We start from the raw sequence: 20,496 nt of genomic DNA, 5'->3' as shown, positions 1-20,496 counted from the left end.
AAATAAAATATAAGTTTATTTAAATAAGATCATACAATCAATTCCAATTAAACATGTTCTTTTAGAATATGTATTGTATTCATGAGAGTTCTTTGATAAGAAGACGTATCAACTAAAATAACCAAATCCAATCCAATGTCAGGAATATTGCTAATCTTTCATATAATTGAAATAACGCGTAAAATAACGTTATTCAATTCAGTGAGGAATTCCCAGAATAAAAGATAATCTATGACAGACATACAAAAGAACAAATGAAAAGTTTTCATAATCATAATTATAGATAACACTTGCTAAAGTACCTGAATATTAGAAGAACGATAACAATAGAAGATATCAAGCCACTCACTCAATAAGATATAAATACCTGCCTTCAATTAGAATAATTTTTACTTTAACTTAAACTGAAATAAAGATCAGTCTCAAAAAGTACCCAAACTGTTTCTTGATCTTTGTTTTTACCTTTTCCTTTATTATTTAAACCATTATACAACAATAGTTTTATATAAAAAGAAGAAGAATATATTTTATTTAATAAAGATTTAAATTATTATCTTTTATCAATTTTAATATACTTCTTTTAGTTGTGATTATTCAATGTCCGTTATGATCAGACTCTGTTCTACAACAAGTTCTACGAGATCGGCCTGTTGAATCTGAATCTTTACCATTAGAAGAACGGAGAGAAGGAAGTAAATCTTGTCTGGCACACGGCTTATTCGGATAGGCTCGATGGAAATCACGGATGACGTCGAGACAGTTCCACAAATTTTTTATCGGCTCCCAAGTGTCTTCATTTGGATTTTCATATCCTTTCCACTTAACCAAATATTGTACTTGACGATTATACTTGCGGCTGTCTTTAATGTACTCAACTTCAAAATGTTCTTCACCTTCTACTTCGATTGGAGGATTTGGTGGGGATACACGACCTGGGATGTCAGGAAGATGAGGAATTTCTTTTGGCGTCAACAAATTCACATGGAATACAGGATGTATCTTCATTGTTGATGGCAATTCCAATTTATACGCATGTGAGCCAACTTTTGCGAGAATTTTGAAAGGTCCAAGTCTCTTGTAGTCTAGCTTGTCAGATGGACGTAGGGTCTTTATGTTTTTACTGGACAAGTAAACAGAGTCACCAATTTGATATTCGGGTGTTGGTCTATGGTATTCATTGTAATATGCTGCTTGTTGTTGTTGAGCTAATTTAAGTTCTTCTTGTAGAGTTTTATGCAATGCTTGTAGATTGTTACAGAAAGTCTCGCTGGAAGCAGCAATACCTGGATTCGTACTTTGAGGTGTGAAAGTAAAGCGAGGATGGAATCCATAGTGTTAAGGATACATAAGATTATAGTCACTTTATTTTAGTAAAAGGAATCTCATATGATCCTAAATAATATGTTGACATAACTTTGGAATCATTTATAACATTATTCCCAGCACAGATCAATAAAAGACTTTGATTAGATTTTTATATTAGGCTTTATTCATATTAACTTCACACAGTCAAATGTATGGCGTGGTTGTAATATAGTTTATTGATAATATGAGCATGTTGAATAAGGAATGACAATTATTTACCGGATCATCATTAAGTCACGCAAACATTTATCCTAACTGAGATATTATTATTAGCCATAATATCCAATCACGGAACTAGAGGATTTTATATTCATCCGTACCGTCTCCTAAATAGTCCTACATCCAGAGTTATCTGAAACCATCCCAATAGCATAATTGACAATACAAGCTAGGAACAGGCTAAACTAATAATTAGAAATAGTAATCATCTATTCTGTCGAATTGATCATAAATCTGTCCTAATTCTTTATCCGTACCATGTCTATAAATACTCTCACTTTTTACATGTAGAATTAATCATATTCAATCTTAGTTATCTTAACTTAATAAAGAGATACCAAGTTCTAACAGTATTTCTTTATCTTTGTTGTTATACTACTTTTACCTAAAACCCCCTATCCTAAGCACATAGTTAGCCATAAAAGGAGAATGTCGAGTGCTGGACTGAATAGAATTATTATAGCTGAATTCAGCTAGAGGAAGCAGTGAGATCCAGTCGTCCTGTTGATAGTTGAGATAAACTCGAAGATATTGCTCAAGGATCGAGTTGGTGCGTCCGGTTTGACCATCAGTTTGAGGATGAAAAGCTGTCGACATGTTGGGCTTGATTTTTAAGAGCGAGAGTAGAGATTTCCAAAAATTGGATGTGAATAGGGAGCCACGATCACTGACGATATCTTTGGGTAGACCATGAAGGCGAAATACAGTGCCTCCCAAAACTGTCCCAATGTTTTGTAATTTTGTCTTTTACCGTCAATTGTGCGATTACTGATTGCGTAAAGTATGCCTTGTTGTACCTCATTTGAAAGCTGTGGCGGTGTAGATGTACGTGGTACAGACTGCTTCTCAAGTTATGTAGCACAGACGGAGATAATAAATGTAAAAAATGACCGGTGCATTGGGACAGTTTTGGGAGCATATTGAAAAAATCACAATTTCTTTATTTATTATTATTAATAGTTTGACCAACGTCCTTTGTTCTAAATATACTTACGTATACGTTGTGGCATAATTCCTGTAACTTTTTATCACTCTTCCGGCATTATAAGCTCGTATAAAACTTGATTATACGTTCATAAAGCTCATTCATGAATTTTAGTACAGTTTCATAGTCATTAAGCCTCCTTTTCACCAATGATGACATGTTTTCCGTAGTCTTTAAGCCAGAAGATTGTTCAGGCCATTGTAAAACATTATAAAATCGTTTTTGAAGGTACTACTTTACTACTTTCGGAGTATGCTTAGGGTCGTTGTCATGCTGGCAAATCACCTGATGACGTTCGAAGCCTACTTTATCGACACCATATTCAATCGTACACTCCAACTTACCTTCCAAGGTCTCTTTGTACATTGCTTTGTCCATATTACCATTGGTTTTGCACATCTAACCGACTCCAGCATAGGTAATGACATTCCACAGCATGGTATTGCATCCATCGTGTTTAACAGCAATCTTCACGTGATGGCGTTTGAGGCTTTCCCCTGATCGAATCCAAGCCTAGGTGTGTCCATTCAAATTAAATCTATTTATTTTTGTCTCGTCTGGTCAAATAACGCGTTCCTAGTCATCTACTGTCGAGTTACTGTGAGCAATACACCAAGAAAGTTTGTTGCGGATATTCTTTGCACTGAGTAATGGCTTCTTTGGCTTCTCAATCGCGCCTAAGACTGACTTTCGAAGGACTTTATGAGCTCTTTCAACACCTACGTTCTTTCCAATATCGTTTTCAAGACATTTGGTAACCTTCACAGCACTCGGAACACAATTTTTGGTGAGCTGGCGTACATAGTAATGTTCATCAGCTGCAGACAATACCTTAGATCGACCCCCGTTCGGCCTCATAACACTAGAGCAATGGGTTCTTCGGAGTCTTCTAATCGTACTCTTACCTAAACCCGTCAATTCTTCTATCTCCCGAATCGACTTACCTTGTTTAAGGAAAGTAATAGCTTGAAATACCACATCTTCTGGGACTTGTTTCACGTTGAGATTTAATGAGCGAGTTATAGCCGAGTAGGAGTTTAAAATTTCCGCAGATGTTAATTGGGACATCGGATACGTTTGCGGCGCTAATACATTCAGTTTGGTGATTGTATGCAAGTTGTTGATGGATATTTTGTAGATATTCTGATTTTTTCAATATGCTCCCAAAACTGTCCCAATGCACCGGTCATTTTTTACATTTATTATCTCCGTCTGTGCTACATAACTTGAGAAGCAGTCTGTACCACGTACATCTACACCGCCACAGCTTTCAAATGAGGTACAACAAGGCATACTTTACGCAATCAGTAATCGCACAATTGACGGTAAAAGACAAAATTACAAAACATTGGGACAGTTTTGGGAGTCACTGTAAGGTTGTCAAATAAAAGGAGATTCGACTGGGGGTCAATAGTATAGCGACTTAACCTTTTTCGCAGCTTGGATGGGATAGTGCTCGGATTCTTGATAAAATCAACCAGCTTTGATAATTTTGACTCCAATTTGGAGAGTTCATGAATTTTTGAGCAAATATCACTATCTGGAGCAACCTCAAATGTAGCCGACAGGACTACTTGTTCAGGATGGAACAGGCGCTGATTCGGTTGCTTCAGGTTAACCTCCCCTTGAAAAGCCATGTCTGAACGGCGAGAGAGGGCATCGGCTTTGGGATTTTTGGTGCCAGGACGATATGTGATAAAGAAGTCAAAGGAACTCATGAAGATTGACCATCGTGCTTGGCGTCGATTTAAAGACTTGGTGGTAGCAAAGTATTCAAGGTTTTTGTGATCAGTGTATACAGTGATTTGATGAGATGCACCTTGCAGGTAATGGCGCCAAGTTTTGAAACATTCGATGATAGCCAATAGCTCTTTATCGTAGATGTCGTAGTTGACTTCAGTGGTATTGAGTTTGCGACTGTAAAATGCAACAGGATGGAGTAAACTATCAGAGCCATATTGACTAAGGACACCAGCAATTGCAAAATCCGACGCATCAGTTTCAATAATGATTTTGGAGGATGGATCGAAATGGTGCAAGATTGGGGCGGAAGTGAAAGCTGTTTTCAATTGTTGAAAAGATTGATCAGCTTCAGTGGACCAAACAAAAGGAACATTTTTTTTGGTGAGAGCTGTCATGGGTACGGTCAATTTTGAATAGTCTTGGATGAAACGCCGAAAAAAGTTGGAGAAGCCAAGAAAAACTTGTATGTCATGAACTGACCTGGGAGTAGACCAGTTGGTAATTGCTGAAACCTTCGACTGATCCATGAATATACCTTTCGGACTGATTTTGAAACCAAGGAATTCTACTTCAGTAACATCAAATTCGCATTTCTCAGCTTTAGCATACAACCCAGCACCCCGAAGTTTTTCAAGTACAAGATTGACATGATTGTAGTGATCAGTAAGATTTTCGCTATAAATAAGGATATCGTCGAGATATACAACTACAAAAAGATCCAAAAATTCACGAAGAGTATCATTGATTAAGCCTTGAAAAGATGCGGGGGCGTTGGTTAGACCAAATGGCATCACAGTATATTCAAATAGGCCATATTGTGTTCTGAATGCAGTTTTCCATTCATCACCCTCAGCGATGCGAATACGATGATAAGCATTACGGATATCAAGCTTAGTGTAGACTTTAGCAGTTGAGAGACGATCCATGAGCTCATTTATTAGTGGGAGAGGGTACCGATTCTTGACAGTGATTTTATTAAGACCGCGGTAATCAACACAGAGACGCAATGAACCATCTTTCTTTTTCACAAAAAGGATTGGGGCAGCAGCAGGGCTAGTGGAAGGGCGTATGAACCCAGAAGATAAATTCTCTTTCAAGTAGATAGATAGAGCTTTGAGTTCATCTTGTGACAATGGGTATATACAGTAGCGGACAAAACTGGTGCACAAAAATTAAAATCAGCATTGCATCTCCGCTATATGTCTGCGACATTTGTGGCATATACCATCTGAAAGGCAGTCTAAAATATGCATTATGCTAGGTAAACCGGAACTGTGCCGGACATCCTTCAGGAATAAGGTCATTTTTAGTGATTTTTTGAATATTTCAATTTTCGCCAAAAATGTAGTACTTGTCTAGCCTTCTTTCAAATCTACCCATTTCTTTCTAGTTTGCTGTAAAATTTTATAATACACTAGTGCATTCCAATAGCTTTTAAAAAATATATAAACCCTTGCCTAATTTGTATCTCTCTATGAATTTCACTTCTTATTTTTACCCTATCCATTTTAACAAAGTACCAGCACTCAATGCCCAAAAAAATCAGCAATGATAAAAGAGAAGCTGTGAAATCTGGAATACGCTCTGGTCGTACGACAATGGATATTTCTAGAACAACAGGAGTCTCTAAATGGACGATCAACAGGATAAGAAAGGAAGAAAAGAACATCAAGGCTCGTAACCGTGGTGGTCGACCGGTCGTAGTTAAAAAAATAACTAATGCAATCATCCGTCTAAAGTTTCGACAAGGACTCTTACGCACAGCTTCTGATGCTCAGCTCTTTTTGAGGTCCTTAGGATACAGTATTAGCAAACGGTCGGTCAGAAGGCTTCTTAGAAAGATAGGCTTCAAGTCTGGAATTAAGAAGTACAAGCCTTTCATCAGCTATACAAACCAGAAAAAGCGATTGAAGTGGTGTCGCGACAAAGCATCATGGACTGTGGAGGACTGGAAGTCTGTGATCTTCAGCGATGAGACCAAAATCAATGTTTGGGGTGCCGATGGTATACGCTACTATTGGAAGCAAGTCGATCAACCTTGGCGATCCTTTCATGTTAATCAAACAATGAAGCATGGCGGCGGATCTGTTATGCTTTGGGGCTGTATTACATCTCGAGGACCAGGATATGCTTGTCGAGTATATGATGGCACAATGAATTCAAAATTATACACCCATATTTTGTCTACTACGTATCAAGAAAGCCTAGCATATTATGGTTTGAAACACTGTAATGTTTTGTTTCAACATGACAATGACCCAAAGCACAAGTCAAGGCATACCACTAACTGGTTATCTGATAATGGGATATCGGTATTAAAAGATTGGCCGCCACAAAGTCCCGATCTAAATCCTATTGAACATGTTTGGCGACAGTTAAAGTCAAAACTGTCTCAATACGATACCACACCAAGAAGCATAGACGATCTCTGGAAAAGAATCGATAAAGAGTGGAACTCTTTTACTGAAAGTGATATGCAGCTGTTGTATCCACACAACTAATAAAGTGAACATTCATGGATAAACTTGGATACTACAGAATTATAGTCTAACCAGATCTCTATTAATAAACGTGAGAATTCTGCAATAGCCAATCTTGCCCTGTTGTCCTACCAGCGTTCTAAAAGACTATATCGGAACCTGATTACAACAACGGCAGTTCAATCCTATTCTATAATTATCGTTAGATCAATAGTTTAATTACTTCATTGTCCCTTGATTCGTCAAGTAGACAGCGGCTATTGATTATCCACTATCCTTCCTTATATTCCATATCATTCTTTTAACCGATCAATTGAAATAGCGGTAAAGACCCAGACATTCAAAAAGTATACAGTGGGTCAAAATACCTCACAAACGTATGATGATTTTTACTTATTTTTGATGTAATTCCATGAGAAATTGGCTCAATCATTTCAAATTTGAAATATAAAGTCATCCATATGTATGCTACTGTGTACCAAAATTTTAAACTCAGATCATTAGCTGAGATCTATTAGGAGACAGATACTTAACCTCGGTCTATTTGTGAGGTACAGTAGGTCAAAAAACTGCTGCAAGGAATCCATTTTTCTTGGTTTTTGTAGCGCACATCCTGTTACAATGGTACAAACTGCCTCTGTTCCCACATAGTAAATCTTCTACATGTCTTGAAAAATCCGAAAGAGTTTAAGCCCTATTGGATAAGTATTGAAGGAAGTATGAGATGCGCAATTTGAAAATTTGGAAAAACGAAAATTTGAACGGAATGAATTTATTTATTAATATTTAGTTGAACCTCCTTTTCTATTAATAATCTCTTGAGTTCTTCTCAAAATGTTATCTACATGCCTTTGGCAAAGTTATTTATCGAAGTCAATTCATATTTCATCAACTCGTTCCCAAAGCACATCTGTGTTCTTTGCTCTACGTTCGTAATAATTGAGCTACAACTTCAATGGATGCCATACGTGCTCGATTGAATTTAAGTCCGGGCTCTGAGCTGGCCAATCGTTAATATAGCTCTCTTGGTTACTACATAACTAGGCCATTGTAAATTATGCCTTGTGCTTTGGGTCATTGTCATGCTAAAATTAAATGTTGGACCAGTCGAAATTGTAGTACTTCATAGTATCACGAAGCGTAGTGTTCAAAATATGCTGGTAAACACCCGAGTTCAAGTTTCCATCGTAAATTTAGCAAGCATATCCTGGTCATTCAGAGGTTATACAACACCAGAGCATCAATTTGCTAGCTTCATGCTGGATTACAAAATCCAGGTCATGATGTTGAAAAAGGTCACTTGGTCTTTTCCGATAGTGATCATCATCATCAAAGCCCTATACGTTGATCTTGGTTTCATTAAAGTAAACGATTTGTTGTCAGTCAACCATTGCCCAATCCTGATGCTCCTTGTTCCATTTCAACTGATGCTACGTATGCACTTTTGTCTGAAATGGCTCCTTTTTTTCTATCAGAAAATGGAACTCCATTGATTTCAGTACGTTAATTTCTGACTGGTACGAGATATCGTAGCCAAATCCAACAGGCTCCCGGTATACCTCTTTGGAAGTCTTTAAAACCCGTTCAATGACTTTTCTTTTGATTAACCGCTTCGTCACTTTGGAGACTACTGCAGGTCTATCACCTGTGCTCACTGTCCTACTTGAAAACAACGTTATAAAGTATCTACTAACAGTTGATTCATGTAATCCAGTCTCCTTAGCAATATCATATTTTGATGTGGATCCGGTTAATGTCTGTTTGAGATCGTTTACTTTCTCCTCTAACAGTGATTTATGCATGCAATTGACGAGAGGCTAAAAACGAGAAATAATTTAAACAAGGGAATATAAAATTTAAAATAAAGGAATTGTAAGCACTCTTAAATACAGATAACATTCTAATCACGTCAAAAGTGAGAAAAATTGTGATGGCAACCGGTTGGGTTGTATTAAAATTCATTATTTCAAACATATGTAAACAAGTAAAAAATACCGGATGTTTAAAATACTACCTTTAGCAGTATCAAATTCCACCAATAAACATTGCCCATATCCGATAATCGACGAATAAACGCACTTTCTATTGAGGTACAAACAGTCAAAGTTTGAGATAGTTTGGTGCAGTATCCATGGACAAGCAGCTGTAAAACATGAATTTTGCAATTCCTTGCAGCAGTTTTTTGGCCTACTGTATTTTGACTTTATTAATATCTAGTTGATCCGCCCTTTTCAGCAATGACAGCTTGTATTCTTTCTGGCATACTGCCAATATACTTCAAGCATTGATCCTTAGTAAAGGAATTCCACTCTTTTCCCACTCTCTGCCACAGTTCGTGCATGCTTTTTGCTCTATTTTCGTACGTACTTAGCTTCAGCTTAAGATGGTGCCATATATGCTCGATTGAATTCGAATCAGGACTTTGGGATGGCCAGTCATCAATATAACACATGCTGTTATCTTCCATATACTGTTTTGTTGACTTTGATTGGTGTTTTGGGTCGTTGTCATGCTGAAAAATGGATGATTTCCAATCTAGGCCATAGTACCCGAGTGTGTCTTTAAGGCTTGTACCAAGGATTTCTTGGTACACCTCTGAATTCATGGTGCCATCATATATCTGACATGCATACCCGGGTCCCTCACTGGTTATACAGCCCCACAACATGATACCACCACCACCATGCTTCACTGCAACTTCAATGTGATGAGGCTGAAGACGGTCTCCTTTACGCTTCCAGTAGTATTTACAGCCATCCGAGCCCCAAATATTAAATTTGGTTTGTTTAGGATAGGGGGTTTTAGGTAAAAGTAGTATAACAACAAAGATAAAGAAATACTGTTAGAACTTGGTATCTCTTTATTAAGTTAAGATAACTAAGATTGAATATCATTAATTCTACATGTAAAAAGTGAGAGTATTTATAGACATGATACGGATAAAGAATTAGGACAGATTTATGATCAATTTGACAGAATAGATGATTACTATTTCTAATTATTAGTTTAGCCTGTTCCTAGCTTGTATTGTCAATTATGCTATTGGGATGGTTTCAGGTAGCTCTGGGCGTAGGACTATTTAGGAGACGGTACGGATGAATATAAAATCCTCCAGTTCCGTGATTGGATATTACGGCTAATAATAATATCTCAGTTAGGATAAAGGTTTACATGACTTAATGATGATCCGGTAAGTAATTGTCATTCCTTATTCAACATGCTCATATCATCAATAAACTATATTACAACCATGCCATATTGTTTGACTATGTGAAGTTAATATGAATAAAGCTTAATATAAAAATCTAATCAAAGTCTTTTATTGATCTGTTCTGGGAATAATGTTATAAATGATTCCAAGTTATGTCAACATACTATTCAGGATCATATCCGATTCCTTTTACTAACATAAAGTGACTATAATCTTATGTATCCTTAACATGGTTTCATCCGAGAAGATGACACGTCGCCAGTCGTGAATGGTCCAATACTGATGCTTTTGTCGTATTTACCTTAATAATTTTCTTAATGTCGTGTGAGATCACTCAAAAGATTCTTCAACTAATAATTTGACTGTATATCATATATAGCCCAAAGTGCTACAGTAGGTCAAAAAACTGCTGCAAGGAATTGCAAAATTCAGGTTTTACAGCTGGTTGTCCATGGGTACTGCACCAAACTATCTCAAACCTTGACTGTTTGTACCTCAATAGAAAGTGTATTTATTCGTCGATTATCGGATATGGGCAATGGTTATTGGTGGAATTTGAGATCGCTAAAGGTAGTATTATGAACATCCGACATTTTTTACTTGTTCAGATATGTTTGAAATGACGAATTTTAATACGACCCAACCGGTTGCTATCATAATTTTTCACATTCTTGACATGATTAGAATGATGCCAGTATATAAAAGCGCTTACAATTCCTTTATTTTAAATTTTATATTTCCTTACTTAAATTATTTCTCTTTTTTACCCTCTCACCAATTGCATGCATATATGACTGTCAGAAGAGAAAGTAAACGATCTCAAACAGACATTAACCGGATCCACATCAAAGTATGATATTGCTAAGGAGACTGGATTACATGAATCAACTGTTAGTAGATACTTTATAACGTTGTTTTGAAGTAGGACAGTGAGCACAGGTGATAGACCTACATTAGTCTCCAAAGTGACGAAGCGGCTAATCAAAAGAAAAGTCATTGAAGGGGTTCTAAAGACTTCCAAAGAGGTATACCGGGAGCCAGTTGGATTTGGCTACGATATCTCATACTAGTCAGAGATTAACGTACTGAAATTAATGGAGTTCCATTTTCTGATAGAAAAAAAGTAGCCATTTCAGACAAACGTGCATACGTAGCATCAGTTAGAATGGAAAAAGGAGCATCAGGACTGGGCAATGGTTGACTGACAACAAATCGTTTACTTTAATGAAACCAAGATCAACGTATAGGGCTTTGATGGTGATGATCACTATCGGAAAAGGCCAAGTGACCTTTTTCAACATCATGACCTGGATTTTGTAATCCACCATGAAGCTAGCAAATTGATGTCCTAGTGTTGTATAACCTCTGAAGGACCAGGATATGCTTGCTAGATTTACGATGGAAAGTTGTACTCGGGTGTTTACCAGCATATTTTGAACACTACGCTTCGTGATACGATGAAGTACTACAATATCGACTGGTCCAACATTTACTTTTAGCATGACAATGACCCAAAGCACAAGGAATAATTTACAATGGCCTAGTTATGTAGTAGCCAAGAGAGCTATATTAACGATTGACCAACTCGGAGCCACGACTTAAATTCAATCGAGCACGTATGGCATCAATTGAAGTTGAAACTCAACTATTACGAACAGAGAGCAAAGAACACGGATGTGCTTTGGGAACGAGTTGAGGAAATATGAATTGACTTCAATAAATAACTTTGTCAAAGACATGTAGATAATATTTCGGAAAGAACTCAAGAGATTATTAATAGAAAAAGAGGACCAACCAAATATTAATAAATAAATTCATTCCGTTGAAATTTTCATTTTTTCAAATTTTCAAATTGCGCGCCTCATACTTCCTTCAATACTTATCCAATAGGGCATAAACTCTTTCGGATTTTTCAAGACATGTAGAAGGTTTACTATGTGGGAACAGAGGCAGTTTGTACCATTGTAACAGGATATGCGCTATAAAAACCAAGAAAAATGGATTCCTTGCAGCAGTTTTTTGACCTACTGTATATACGATAAACAGCCCACACAATTTATACCGTACTACCTCGGACCCTAAATTACATTATTATATTCTAAGACGTAGTTTGTATTGAATGGGCTCGCTCTCTCGTCCTTACTCAATAAAGAGGTTCAAGAGACTCATCGATTTTTCGACTTATTTTATTACTTTTATTAATCGAGAGAAATAACACGCCTATTCCACATTTTTTTCGATGAATTCTGACGTCGAACCTAACCCACAACCGCCGCCAGCACGCTCATCTCCAGATGAAGTTGCCACCTCGTTGGACAAGATATCCATCTCATCCAGCGATAATATGATCCATCCAACAATCGAAGAAGACACTCCCATGACCGAAGCGTCTTCATCCAACAACAACGCTGAAACCCTCTCACCTGAGGATTTTATTAATAAACTTCGTAGTCAAAAAGCTGCCATGTTGAAAATTATTGACAGCATCAATGACCAAAATATTCAATTCGTAATGCAAAACAATTTCGACGGATTGGAGTCCAATGATAAAAAATTGGCCTTCGCTACAAAGTCCTTAGAACGTTTTGATAAGTTAATAGCTGATCAAGTGAATATTATTTCCCTTAATAGTGCGATGAAAGAGACTCCTGTCTCACGTCACATTAATAATAAGTATATTCCCAGCAAAGAACTTCCCAAGTTTAATGTCAACCCAACTGCAAGTGCGATGTATCAACTCACTCAGCATTCGGGTAACAAAAATAATAACAATGCCACTAATGAGCCATCTTTAGAAATGTTCTTGAGAGAGTTCGAAAGAGCTTTCAGGGATCATAATGTCTCAATTCAAGATCATTGGTTATCAAACTTGGAAATCTGCTTTGAATCTTGCGACAATAATCTCCACTTCGATTGGTTTTGCCGCTATGTCAAAAAGCCTGTTGTTGAATTAAAAAGAAAAGTTACCTGGGATGATGCTAAGGCCCTTTTACAAGAAAAGTTTGACCTTGCCTCTCAAACCACACCTCAAGCATGGATGAAGCTACTCCTTAACTTCAAGCAAAGGCCTGATCAATCCTTCGCTGATGCTTTACATCACTTTCGTCTTTTTTCAATTGGTGCTAAGGTTTCATCCACTGAAGGCAATCTCCTCAATTCTCTTTTTGTATCAAGACTCTACACAACAAAGTTTCAAGATACTGTTATGGCTATAATTACTAACCATACAAAAAATTTACCTTCGACTGAGCCCGCACATCCAGGTCTTAGTATTCATGCTCCTTGTAATGCTCCCTCGCCATTAAATATGTCTTGGGACAACTTTGAAGCTATTTTAATGAAAAATATGGCCAATCTAGAAAGCTCTCTTCTGTATATCCAAAAGGAGATGCAGAGGGAACAAGTAAAGAAGCCAACTAATGATGATAGTGAAAATTATAAAAAAAGAAAATTAGCAGCTTTCTCACCACCCATCAATGAAAGAATTACTACTGTCAAGACTCTTCCCACCAGCAGTAACAACAACCACAGCAATAACAACAGAAAGCACACTGACTTTTATGAAAAAATTGCTGATCTCAAGCGTCGTGGTATCTGTACTTTTTGTGAATCTGCCAAATACACCACTGCTCATGCTGAAAATTGTGCTCAACGCAAACGCTATGATCAACGTAAATCGAACAATCAGCACAACAATAAACCTGTAAGTAGTAACTCTTTAAATAATACAGACAAAGCTATTGCTAGTCTTGAGTTAACGCTCGAGCCTAACACTGCCTGTCAAAACCTTAATAAGAGCGAGACTAATAATCTTCACTCTTCTACTATTTCTAGTCAAAATAATAATATCAGCTCTGATTCTCCCTCTTGCGACTCTTCTTCTGAAGACGAATACGATAGAATTTATAAAGAGTTTGACAGATCTTTGATCTCGCCCTATTTATTTGACCATTTTGACTTTGTGGCCATTAATGACGTTAATATTTTTGCTCTGCGTAATAATCATGTTGGAGACATTGACAATCCATTTAATTCTGACAGTGTGTCTTTTTCACCTGTTACCCCAATAACTCTTAACGGTGTTAACGCTTACGGTATCATTGATACAGGTGCTAATATCTCTGTTATGAACAAAAAATTCGCTAATGATAATAATATTGAGTTCAACCCTGTTCCCGGTAATCTCATCCTTGCTAATGGTTCGACGATTCCGCGAATGCAAACAACTCATTTCGTCAATGTCGAGTACGATAATGTTGATCAAGTAATTCCGCATAAATTTGATGTCATTAATGATGATATTCTCTCTTATGAAAATAAGATTCTAATTGGTATAGATCTTCTACCAAAGCTCTCTATCCACTTAATGAATGTAGCCGTTAAACACAAGAGTACTGAAAAAGAAATTGATGATTCTATCATTGACAAAGCCTATGAGCCTAACATCTCTCGCGCTGGTACTGACAAAGAACAAAAAACGTTTGATCTGGCTATTAAATCTTATGTCGAAGCTAACAAAAAGCTAAATAAGAACACGTTATGTAACATAGAGGACGCAGTTTTGCATTTACCTACTCCTGAAAACTATGTTGCTAATGTAAAACAATATCCCATTCCTTATTCGGTTCAACCTAAAGTAATGGAAATAATTAATAGTTGGCTCGATGACGGTATCATTGTCCCCGCAAAACCTTCTGCATGGAATTTACCAATGACCGTAACGTTTAAGAAAAATCTCGATGGCACTAAGACAGATAAAATCAGATTAGTTTTAGATCCTCGTATGTTAAATAAGGTTTTACCTGTGGATAACCATCAACTTCCACTAATTAATGACATTTTTAACTCAATGACTGATGCAGTTGTCTTTTCTACACTGGACCTTAAATCAGCGTTCAATCAGTTCCCTGTTTTTGGCCCTGATCAACACAAGACTACATTTACTGCTCCTAATAATTTACAATACATGTACCGAGGTGCTCCTTTTGGCATTTCTACAATCAGTCAATTATTTTCTCGTATAATGTTAAATTTGTTTAAGGACTTGCCTTATGTGAAGTGTTTTGTGGACGATATCTGTGTTTTCAGCTCTTCCATACATGCGCATTTCCTTCATGTAAAGAAAGTTTTACAAATCCTCACAAATGCAAATTTAAGAGTTAATTTTGAAAAAACTTACCTCGCAAAATCAGCAGTTTATCTTTTGGGTTATTGTATCTCCGCTGAAGGAAAGAAAATTGATACCCGTAAACTTTCGAACATTCATGAATGGCCGAGACCGACCACTCAGAAGCAAGTTCAAAGCTTCTTAGGATTTGTAAATTATTTTAGACAGCATACACCTAATGCTTCATTTTTAATGGCTCCTCTGGATGCTTTACATTCTCATGATGAGAAAATTAATGGTCCCTTTATTTGGACTTCTACACACCAGATGCATTTTGACAGCATAAAACGTATCTTATCCTCCGAATTGATTTTATCACATCCGGATATGTCACATCCTTTTTGCATAGCCACTGATTCTTCAGATTTTGGCACTGGTTGTTGTTTATATCAAGAGTTTGAAGTGACTCAATCTAATGGCGAAACATCTAAAATCAAAAGATATATTGGTTTTATGTCTCGTTCTCTATCAAGAAGTGAAAAACGTTACAGTGTCACAATGCGTGAATTGCTTGGTGTAGTTTATGCCTTAACCCAATTTCACAAATTTATATGGGGCACACGATTTACGTTATACACTGACCATAAAGCTTTATGCTATATTCATTCCCAAAAGAATGCCAATAGTATGCTTATTAAATGGCTTGACGTTATTCTTGACTATAATTTCAATGTGGTTCATGTTCGAGGATTAGATAATATCCTTCCCGATAAACTCTCTAGGTTATACCCGCCAAAGGAGCCGGTTGAACATGAACAAGACCTTAATGAAGGAAAAAGAATTGCTTCCTTTCGTGGTAATTACGCTACTTCCAATAATATTAATAATAAGAAAAGACATAGAGCTCATGTCAAACATAACATTTCTATTAACGTTGTTTTAGTGGACCACAAGCCCACGACTTCAGATGCACTACCGTACGTCTACCCAGCCACACATAGTGACGACACTGTTAATTACAACAGGAATTTAGACATTTCTAGTAATTTCCATTCTTTTAACAAAAAATCTAATGACTCTAATGAGTATAATGACTTTAATCGGCTTCACGACAAAAACATCTTTTATGTTCAGTCTGCTCATTCAGTTTTCAAGGACTATTTCGTGCCCCCAGATTCTGAACATCGTGAGTTAATGACAGATGCCCACAACAAAGTTGGTCATTACGGTGCAGAGCAAATGGTTAAACGTCTTCACAATGAGGGTATTCATTGGCCAAATTTAATATCTGACTGTGTGAAGTTTGTCAGACAATGTAATGAATGCATGAAACATAATATCGAGAAAAAGGGATATCACCCTCTGCGTAGTATATACAGTTATTATCCTGGTGACCATTACGCTATCGACTTAGGTGGTCCTATGCATACCACTTCAATATCTAATAATAATTATTTTATGGTTATCATTGACGTTTGTACACGGTTCTGTATACTTCGTGCCCTGGCCGACAAAAAAGCAGATACAATTTTACGTGCACTGATCGATGCCTTTTGCATAATGGGGTTTCCTACAAAACTTCAAAGTGATAATGGGACTGAATTTAAGAATTCTCTCTCTAAAGATTTAGCTAATGCTATGGGTTATGATCATCGATTTATCACTCCTTTGCATCCTTCTGCTAATGGTTTAAGTGAACGCTTTGTTCAAACTGTTAAAAAATTACTCGCTAAATCTACGAATGGTGTTGGCAATGACTGGGATGCATTCCTTCCTTCCATTCAACTTGCAATGAATAACCGTATATCTAAACGCTTAAATTCTACACCTTTTTCTCTCATGTTTGCACGCAAAATGATTGAACCTTATGGCTTTAGATCTGATAAAGACAAGCTTAAGGAAGTCAAGGGTAAACCACCTATGTCGCATGAAGAATTAATGAAACGTATCGACTATATGACTGATATTGTTTTTCCTGCTATTGCTGCTAAAACGAAAGCTCAAGTTGAACTTGAACAAGCTAAATTTAACGATTCGCACCGATTAGCTGATTATGCACCTGGCTCTCATGTCATGGTTCGTATTCCAACTAAATCCGGTCAACTCGCTCCAGCTTATGAAGGGCCATTTACAGTTGTGCGTAAGAATCAAGGTAATGCCTATATCTTACGTGATGAAACTGGTGTCCTGATGCCTCGTTCTTATACCACTACTGAACTGAAATTAATTTCCAATGAAGAGATTATTGAACTTGATGATGAAGGCAATGAAATTCAAAGCTATGAAGTTGAAGCAGTTCTTAATCACCGAGGTCCTCCAAAAAACCGTGAGTACCTTGTACGTTGGAAAAACTACAGCAGTGAATGGGATGAATGGCTGACAGCTGATAAATTTAATGATCCAGACATTCTACGTAAATATTGGAAAAACATGGGACAAAAGTATGTTCCTCCTAAAACCGCTAAAATCACAAATTCTCCTTCTTCTTCTAAGGTACTAAAGACCAACCCATCTGGTACGATTAGCACTATGATGAAGTCTGTATCCCTAGATGATGACAATTCTAATTTGGCTGATGTCGCTGCACATTCAACCAACCCAAATTTTAAACGTTCATATCCTCACTCGATATCGCGCCAGTCTAAAAAAGCTCGTCGTGATAAACAACACAGACATTCCACTCCAAATGTGCCAGTTGCTGCTACTCGTACCAGCAAGAGATTGCGAAATTCCTCTTCATAAAAAAAAAAAAAAAAAAAAAAAAAAAAAAAAAAAAAAAGTGTTTTTCAAAACAAGTCACTTTTTTACCGTAATCTCACACTGGTAGGGGGCTATGTCGTATTTACCTTAATAATTTTCTTAATGTCGTGTGAGATCACTCAAAAGATTCTTCAACTAATAATTTGACTGTATATCATATATAGCCCAAAGTGCTATATACGATAAACAGCCCACACAATTTATACCGTACTACCTCGGACCCTAAATTACATTATTATATTCTAAGACGTAGTTTGTATTGAATGGGCTCGCTCTCTCGTCCTTACTCAATAAAGAGGTTCAAGAGACTCATCGATTTTTCGACTTATTTTATTACTTTTATTAATCGAGAGAAATAACACGCCTATTCCACAGCTTTTTAGCCCAAGCTAATCGAGCTTTCTTGTGCTGTGCAGTGAGTAAAGGCTTCTTCTTTTTTATCTCAGTAAAAATCTCCACAGAATGCAAAGCGTTAATAGCGGATTGGTACGACATAGAATAGCCCAACTCTTCCAACTTCAGGTGGGCCTCCTTGGCAGTCCTTAATGAGCCGTTTAGGACCTCTCGCTTGATTAGACGACGAGTGATGTCGCTTACAAGGCGTTGTTTGCCACCTTTCTTGCGAATCCGGTTAGGCATCCACTTATTTGCATACAGTAGGTCAAAAAACTGCTGCAAGGAATTGCAAAATTCCGGTTTTACAGCTGGTTTTCCATGGGTACTGCACCAAACTATCCCAAATTTTGACTGTTTGTACCTCAATGGAAAGTGCATTTATTCGTCGATTATCGGATATGGGCAATGGTTATTGGTGGAATTTGAGATCGCTAAAGGTAGTATTATGAACATCCGACATTTTTTACTTGTTCACATATGTTTTAAATGACGAATTTTAATACGACCCAACCGGTTGCTATCATAATTTTTCACATTCTTGACATGATTAGAATGTTGCCAGTATATAAAAGCGCTTACAATTCCTTTATTTTAAATTTTATATTTCCTTACTTAAATTATTTCTCTTTTTTACCTTATTACCAATCGCATGCCTAAACGACTGCCAGAAGGAAAAGTAGACGATCTCAAGCAAGCATTAACTGGATCCACATCAACGTACGATATTGCTAAAGAAATTGGAGTACATGAATCAACTGTCAGTAGATACTCTAGACGGTTGTTTCCAAATAGGACAAAAAGCATAGGTGGTAGACCTACAGTAGTCTCCAAAGTGACGAAGCGGTTAATAAAAAGAAAAGTCATTGAAGGGGTTTTAAAGACTGCCAAAGAGGTACACCGGGAGCTGGTTCAACTTGGCTACGATATCTCATACCAGTCAGCAATTAACTTACTGAAATCAATGGAGTTCCATTCTTCAATAAAAAAAAAGAAGCCGTTTTTGACAAAAGCTCATATGCAGCATCGATTAGAATGGGCCAAGAAGCATCAGGATTGGACAGTAGAAGAATGGCGAAAAGTCGTCTTTTCTGATGAAACCAAGATCAACGTATGGGGCTCTGATGGCTGTAAGTATTATTGGAAAAGACCAAATGATCCTCTTCAACCGCATCATCTAGAACTTACAGTCAAGCATGGAGCAGGCAAATTGATGATGTGGGGCTGTATAACTTCTGAAGGACCAGGATATGCTTGTCAAATTTACGATGGGAACATGAACGCGAATGTTTATCAGCATATATTGGACACTACGCTTCGTGATACTATGCAATACTACAATTTCAACTGGTCCAACGTTTACTTTCAGCATGATAATGATCCAAAGCACAAGGCAAAATCTACAATAGACTGGTTAGATAATCATCAAGTGCGGTATATTAGCGATTGGCCAGCTCAGAGTCCGGACTTAAATCCAATAGAACACGTATGGCATCAATTGAAGTTGAAGCTCAGCTGTTACGAACGTAGAGCAAAGAATACGGATGAGCTTTGGGAACGAGTAGAAAAAGTATGGAATGGCTTTGACAAAGATCTTTGCCAAAGGTATATCGATAGCATGCCGGCAAGAATTCAAGAGGTTATTAATAAAAAAGGAGGGTCAACTAAATATTAATAAATAAATTCATTCCGTTCAAATTTTCGTTTTTCCAAATTTTCAAATTGCGCATCTCATACTTCCTTCAATACTTATCCAATAGGGCTTAAACTCTTTCGGATTTCTCAAGACATGTAGAAGATTTACTATGTGGGAACAGAGGCAGTTTGTGCCATTGTAACAGGATGTGCGCTACAAAAACCAAGAAAAATGGATTCCTTGCAGCAGTTTTTTGACCTACTGTATATATGAATTTTTTTTTTCTTTTTAGCTTTTCTTATTTTTTTTTTTTTTGACCTTTTTTATTTTTGCGGCTATTGTTATTTCTTTGACGATGGTTGTTAAAATAACTTGTTATTTTAACAATCCATGTCGGAGTTGTTTCGTACTTCGTCCAAAAAGAGACCACTGTTACACCATTTTCATTACAGTGCAACAACAACACTGTAATTTTCTTAAATATGTTGCTGTTGTGCGGTTTAGGGTTTTTAAGTATGTAAGTTTTGTCGATAGTGACCACCAGATCTTGTTAATAGTAGATCAAACTTGTTAGAATAGGTTAAACTCTTGAGGTTT

At 36.9% G+C, this 20,496-nt stretch overlaps 7 protein-coding genes across 7 annotated transcripts; 3 read left to right on the top strand and 4 right to left on the bottom strand.

Moving 5' to 3' along the window:
* Positions 1-594: 594 nt before the first annotated feature.
* RO3G_16147 (uncharacterized protein) lies at positions 595-1,005 on the bottom strand (the record flags this gene model as incomplete). The annotated part of the gene is made up of 1 exon (XM_067670731.1): positions 595-1,005. The coding sequence occupies one exon, from the start codon at positions 1,003-1,005 to the stop codon at positions 595-597; it is 411 nt and encodes a 136-aa protein (XP_067526832.1).
* A 2,140-nt stretch (positions 1,006-3,145) lies between these two features.
* RO3G_16146 (uncharacterized protein) lies at positions 3,146-3,637 on the bottom strand (the record flags this gene model as incomplete). The annotated part of the gene is made up of 2 exons (XM_067670730.1): positions 3,146-3,474; positions 3,514-3,637. The coding sequence occupies 2 exons, from the start codon at positions 3,635-3,637 to the stop codon at positions 3,146-3,148; spliced, it is 453 nt and encodes a 150-aa protein (XP_067526831.1).
* A 236-nt stretch (positions 3,638-3,873) lies between these two features.
* RO3G_16145 (uncharacterized protein) lies at positions 3,874-5,238 on the bottom strand (the record flags this gene model as incomplete). The annotated part of the gene is made up of 1 exon (XM_067670729.1): positions 3,874-5,238. The coding sequence occupies one exon, from the start codon at positions 5,236-5,238 to the stop codon at positions 3,874-3,876; it is 1,365 nt and encodes a 454-aa protein (XP_067526830.1).
* A 603-nt stretch (positions 5,239-5,841) lies between these two features.
* Positions 5,842-6,813, top strand: RO3G_16144 (uncharacterized protein; the record flags this gene model as incomplete). Its single annotated transcript, XM_067670728.1, has 1 exon — positions 5,842-6,813. One exon carries the CDS (start codon positions 5,842-5,844, stop codon positions 6,811-6,813), a length of 972 nt encoding a protein of 323 aa, XP_067526829.1.
* A 5,567-nt stretch (positions 6,814-12,380) lies between these two features.
* On the top strand, positions 12,381-17,852 carry RO3G_16143 (uncharacterized protein; the record flags this gene model as incomplete). The annotated part of the gene is made up of 1 exon (XM_067670727.1): positions 12,381-17,852. The coding sequence occupies one exon, from the start codon at positions 12,381-12,383 to the stop codon at positions 17,850-17,852; it is 5,472 nt and encodes a 1,823-aa protein (XP_067526828.1).
* A 360-nt stretch (positions 17,853-18,212) lies between these two features.
* RO3G_16142 (uncharacterized protein) lies at positions 18,213-18,644 on the bottom strand (the record flags this gene model as incomplete). Its single annotated transcript, XM_067670726.1, has 1 exon — positions 18,213-18,644. One exon carries the CDS (start codon positions 18,642-18,644, stop codon positions 18,213-18,215), a length of 432 nt encoding a protein of 143 aa, XP_067526827.1.
* Positions 18,645-19,281: 637 nt separating this feature from the next.
* RO3G_16141 (uncharacterized protein) lies at positions 19,282-20,030 on the top strand (the record flags this gene model as incomplete). The annotated part of the gene is made up of 2 exons (XM_067670725.1): positions 19,282-19,868; positions 20,024-20,030. The coding sequence occupies 2 exons, from the start codon at positions 19,282-19,284 to the stop codon at positions 20,028-20,030; spliced, it is 594 nt and encodes a 197-aa protein (XP_067526826.1).
* Positions 20,031-20,496: the final 466 nt, after the last annotated feature.

The sequence above is a fragment of the Rhizopus delemar genome, genomic scaffold (genome assembly GCF_000149305.1).
Source record: "Rhizopus delemar RA 99-880 supercont3.19 genomic scaffold, whole genome shotgun sequence".
NCBI lineage: Eukaryota > Fungi > Mucoromycota > Mucoromycetes > Mucorales > Rhizopodaceae > Rhizopus > Rhizopus delemar.
The sequence above is the reverse complement of the archived record's forward strand: the minus strand, read 5'-3'. Positions and strand labels throughout refer to the sequence as shown.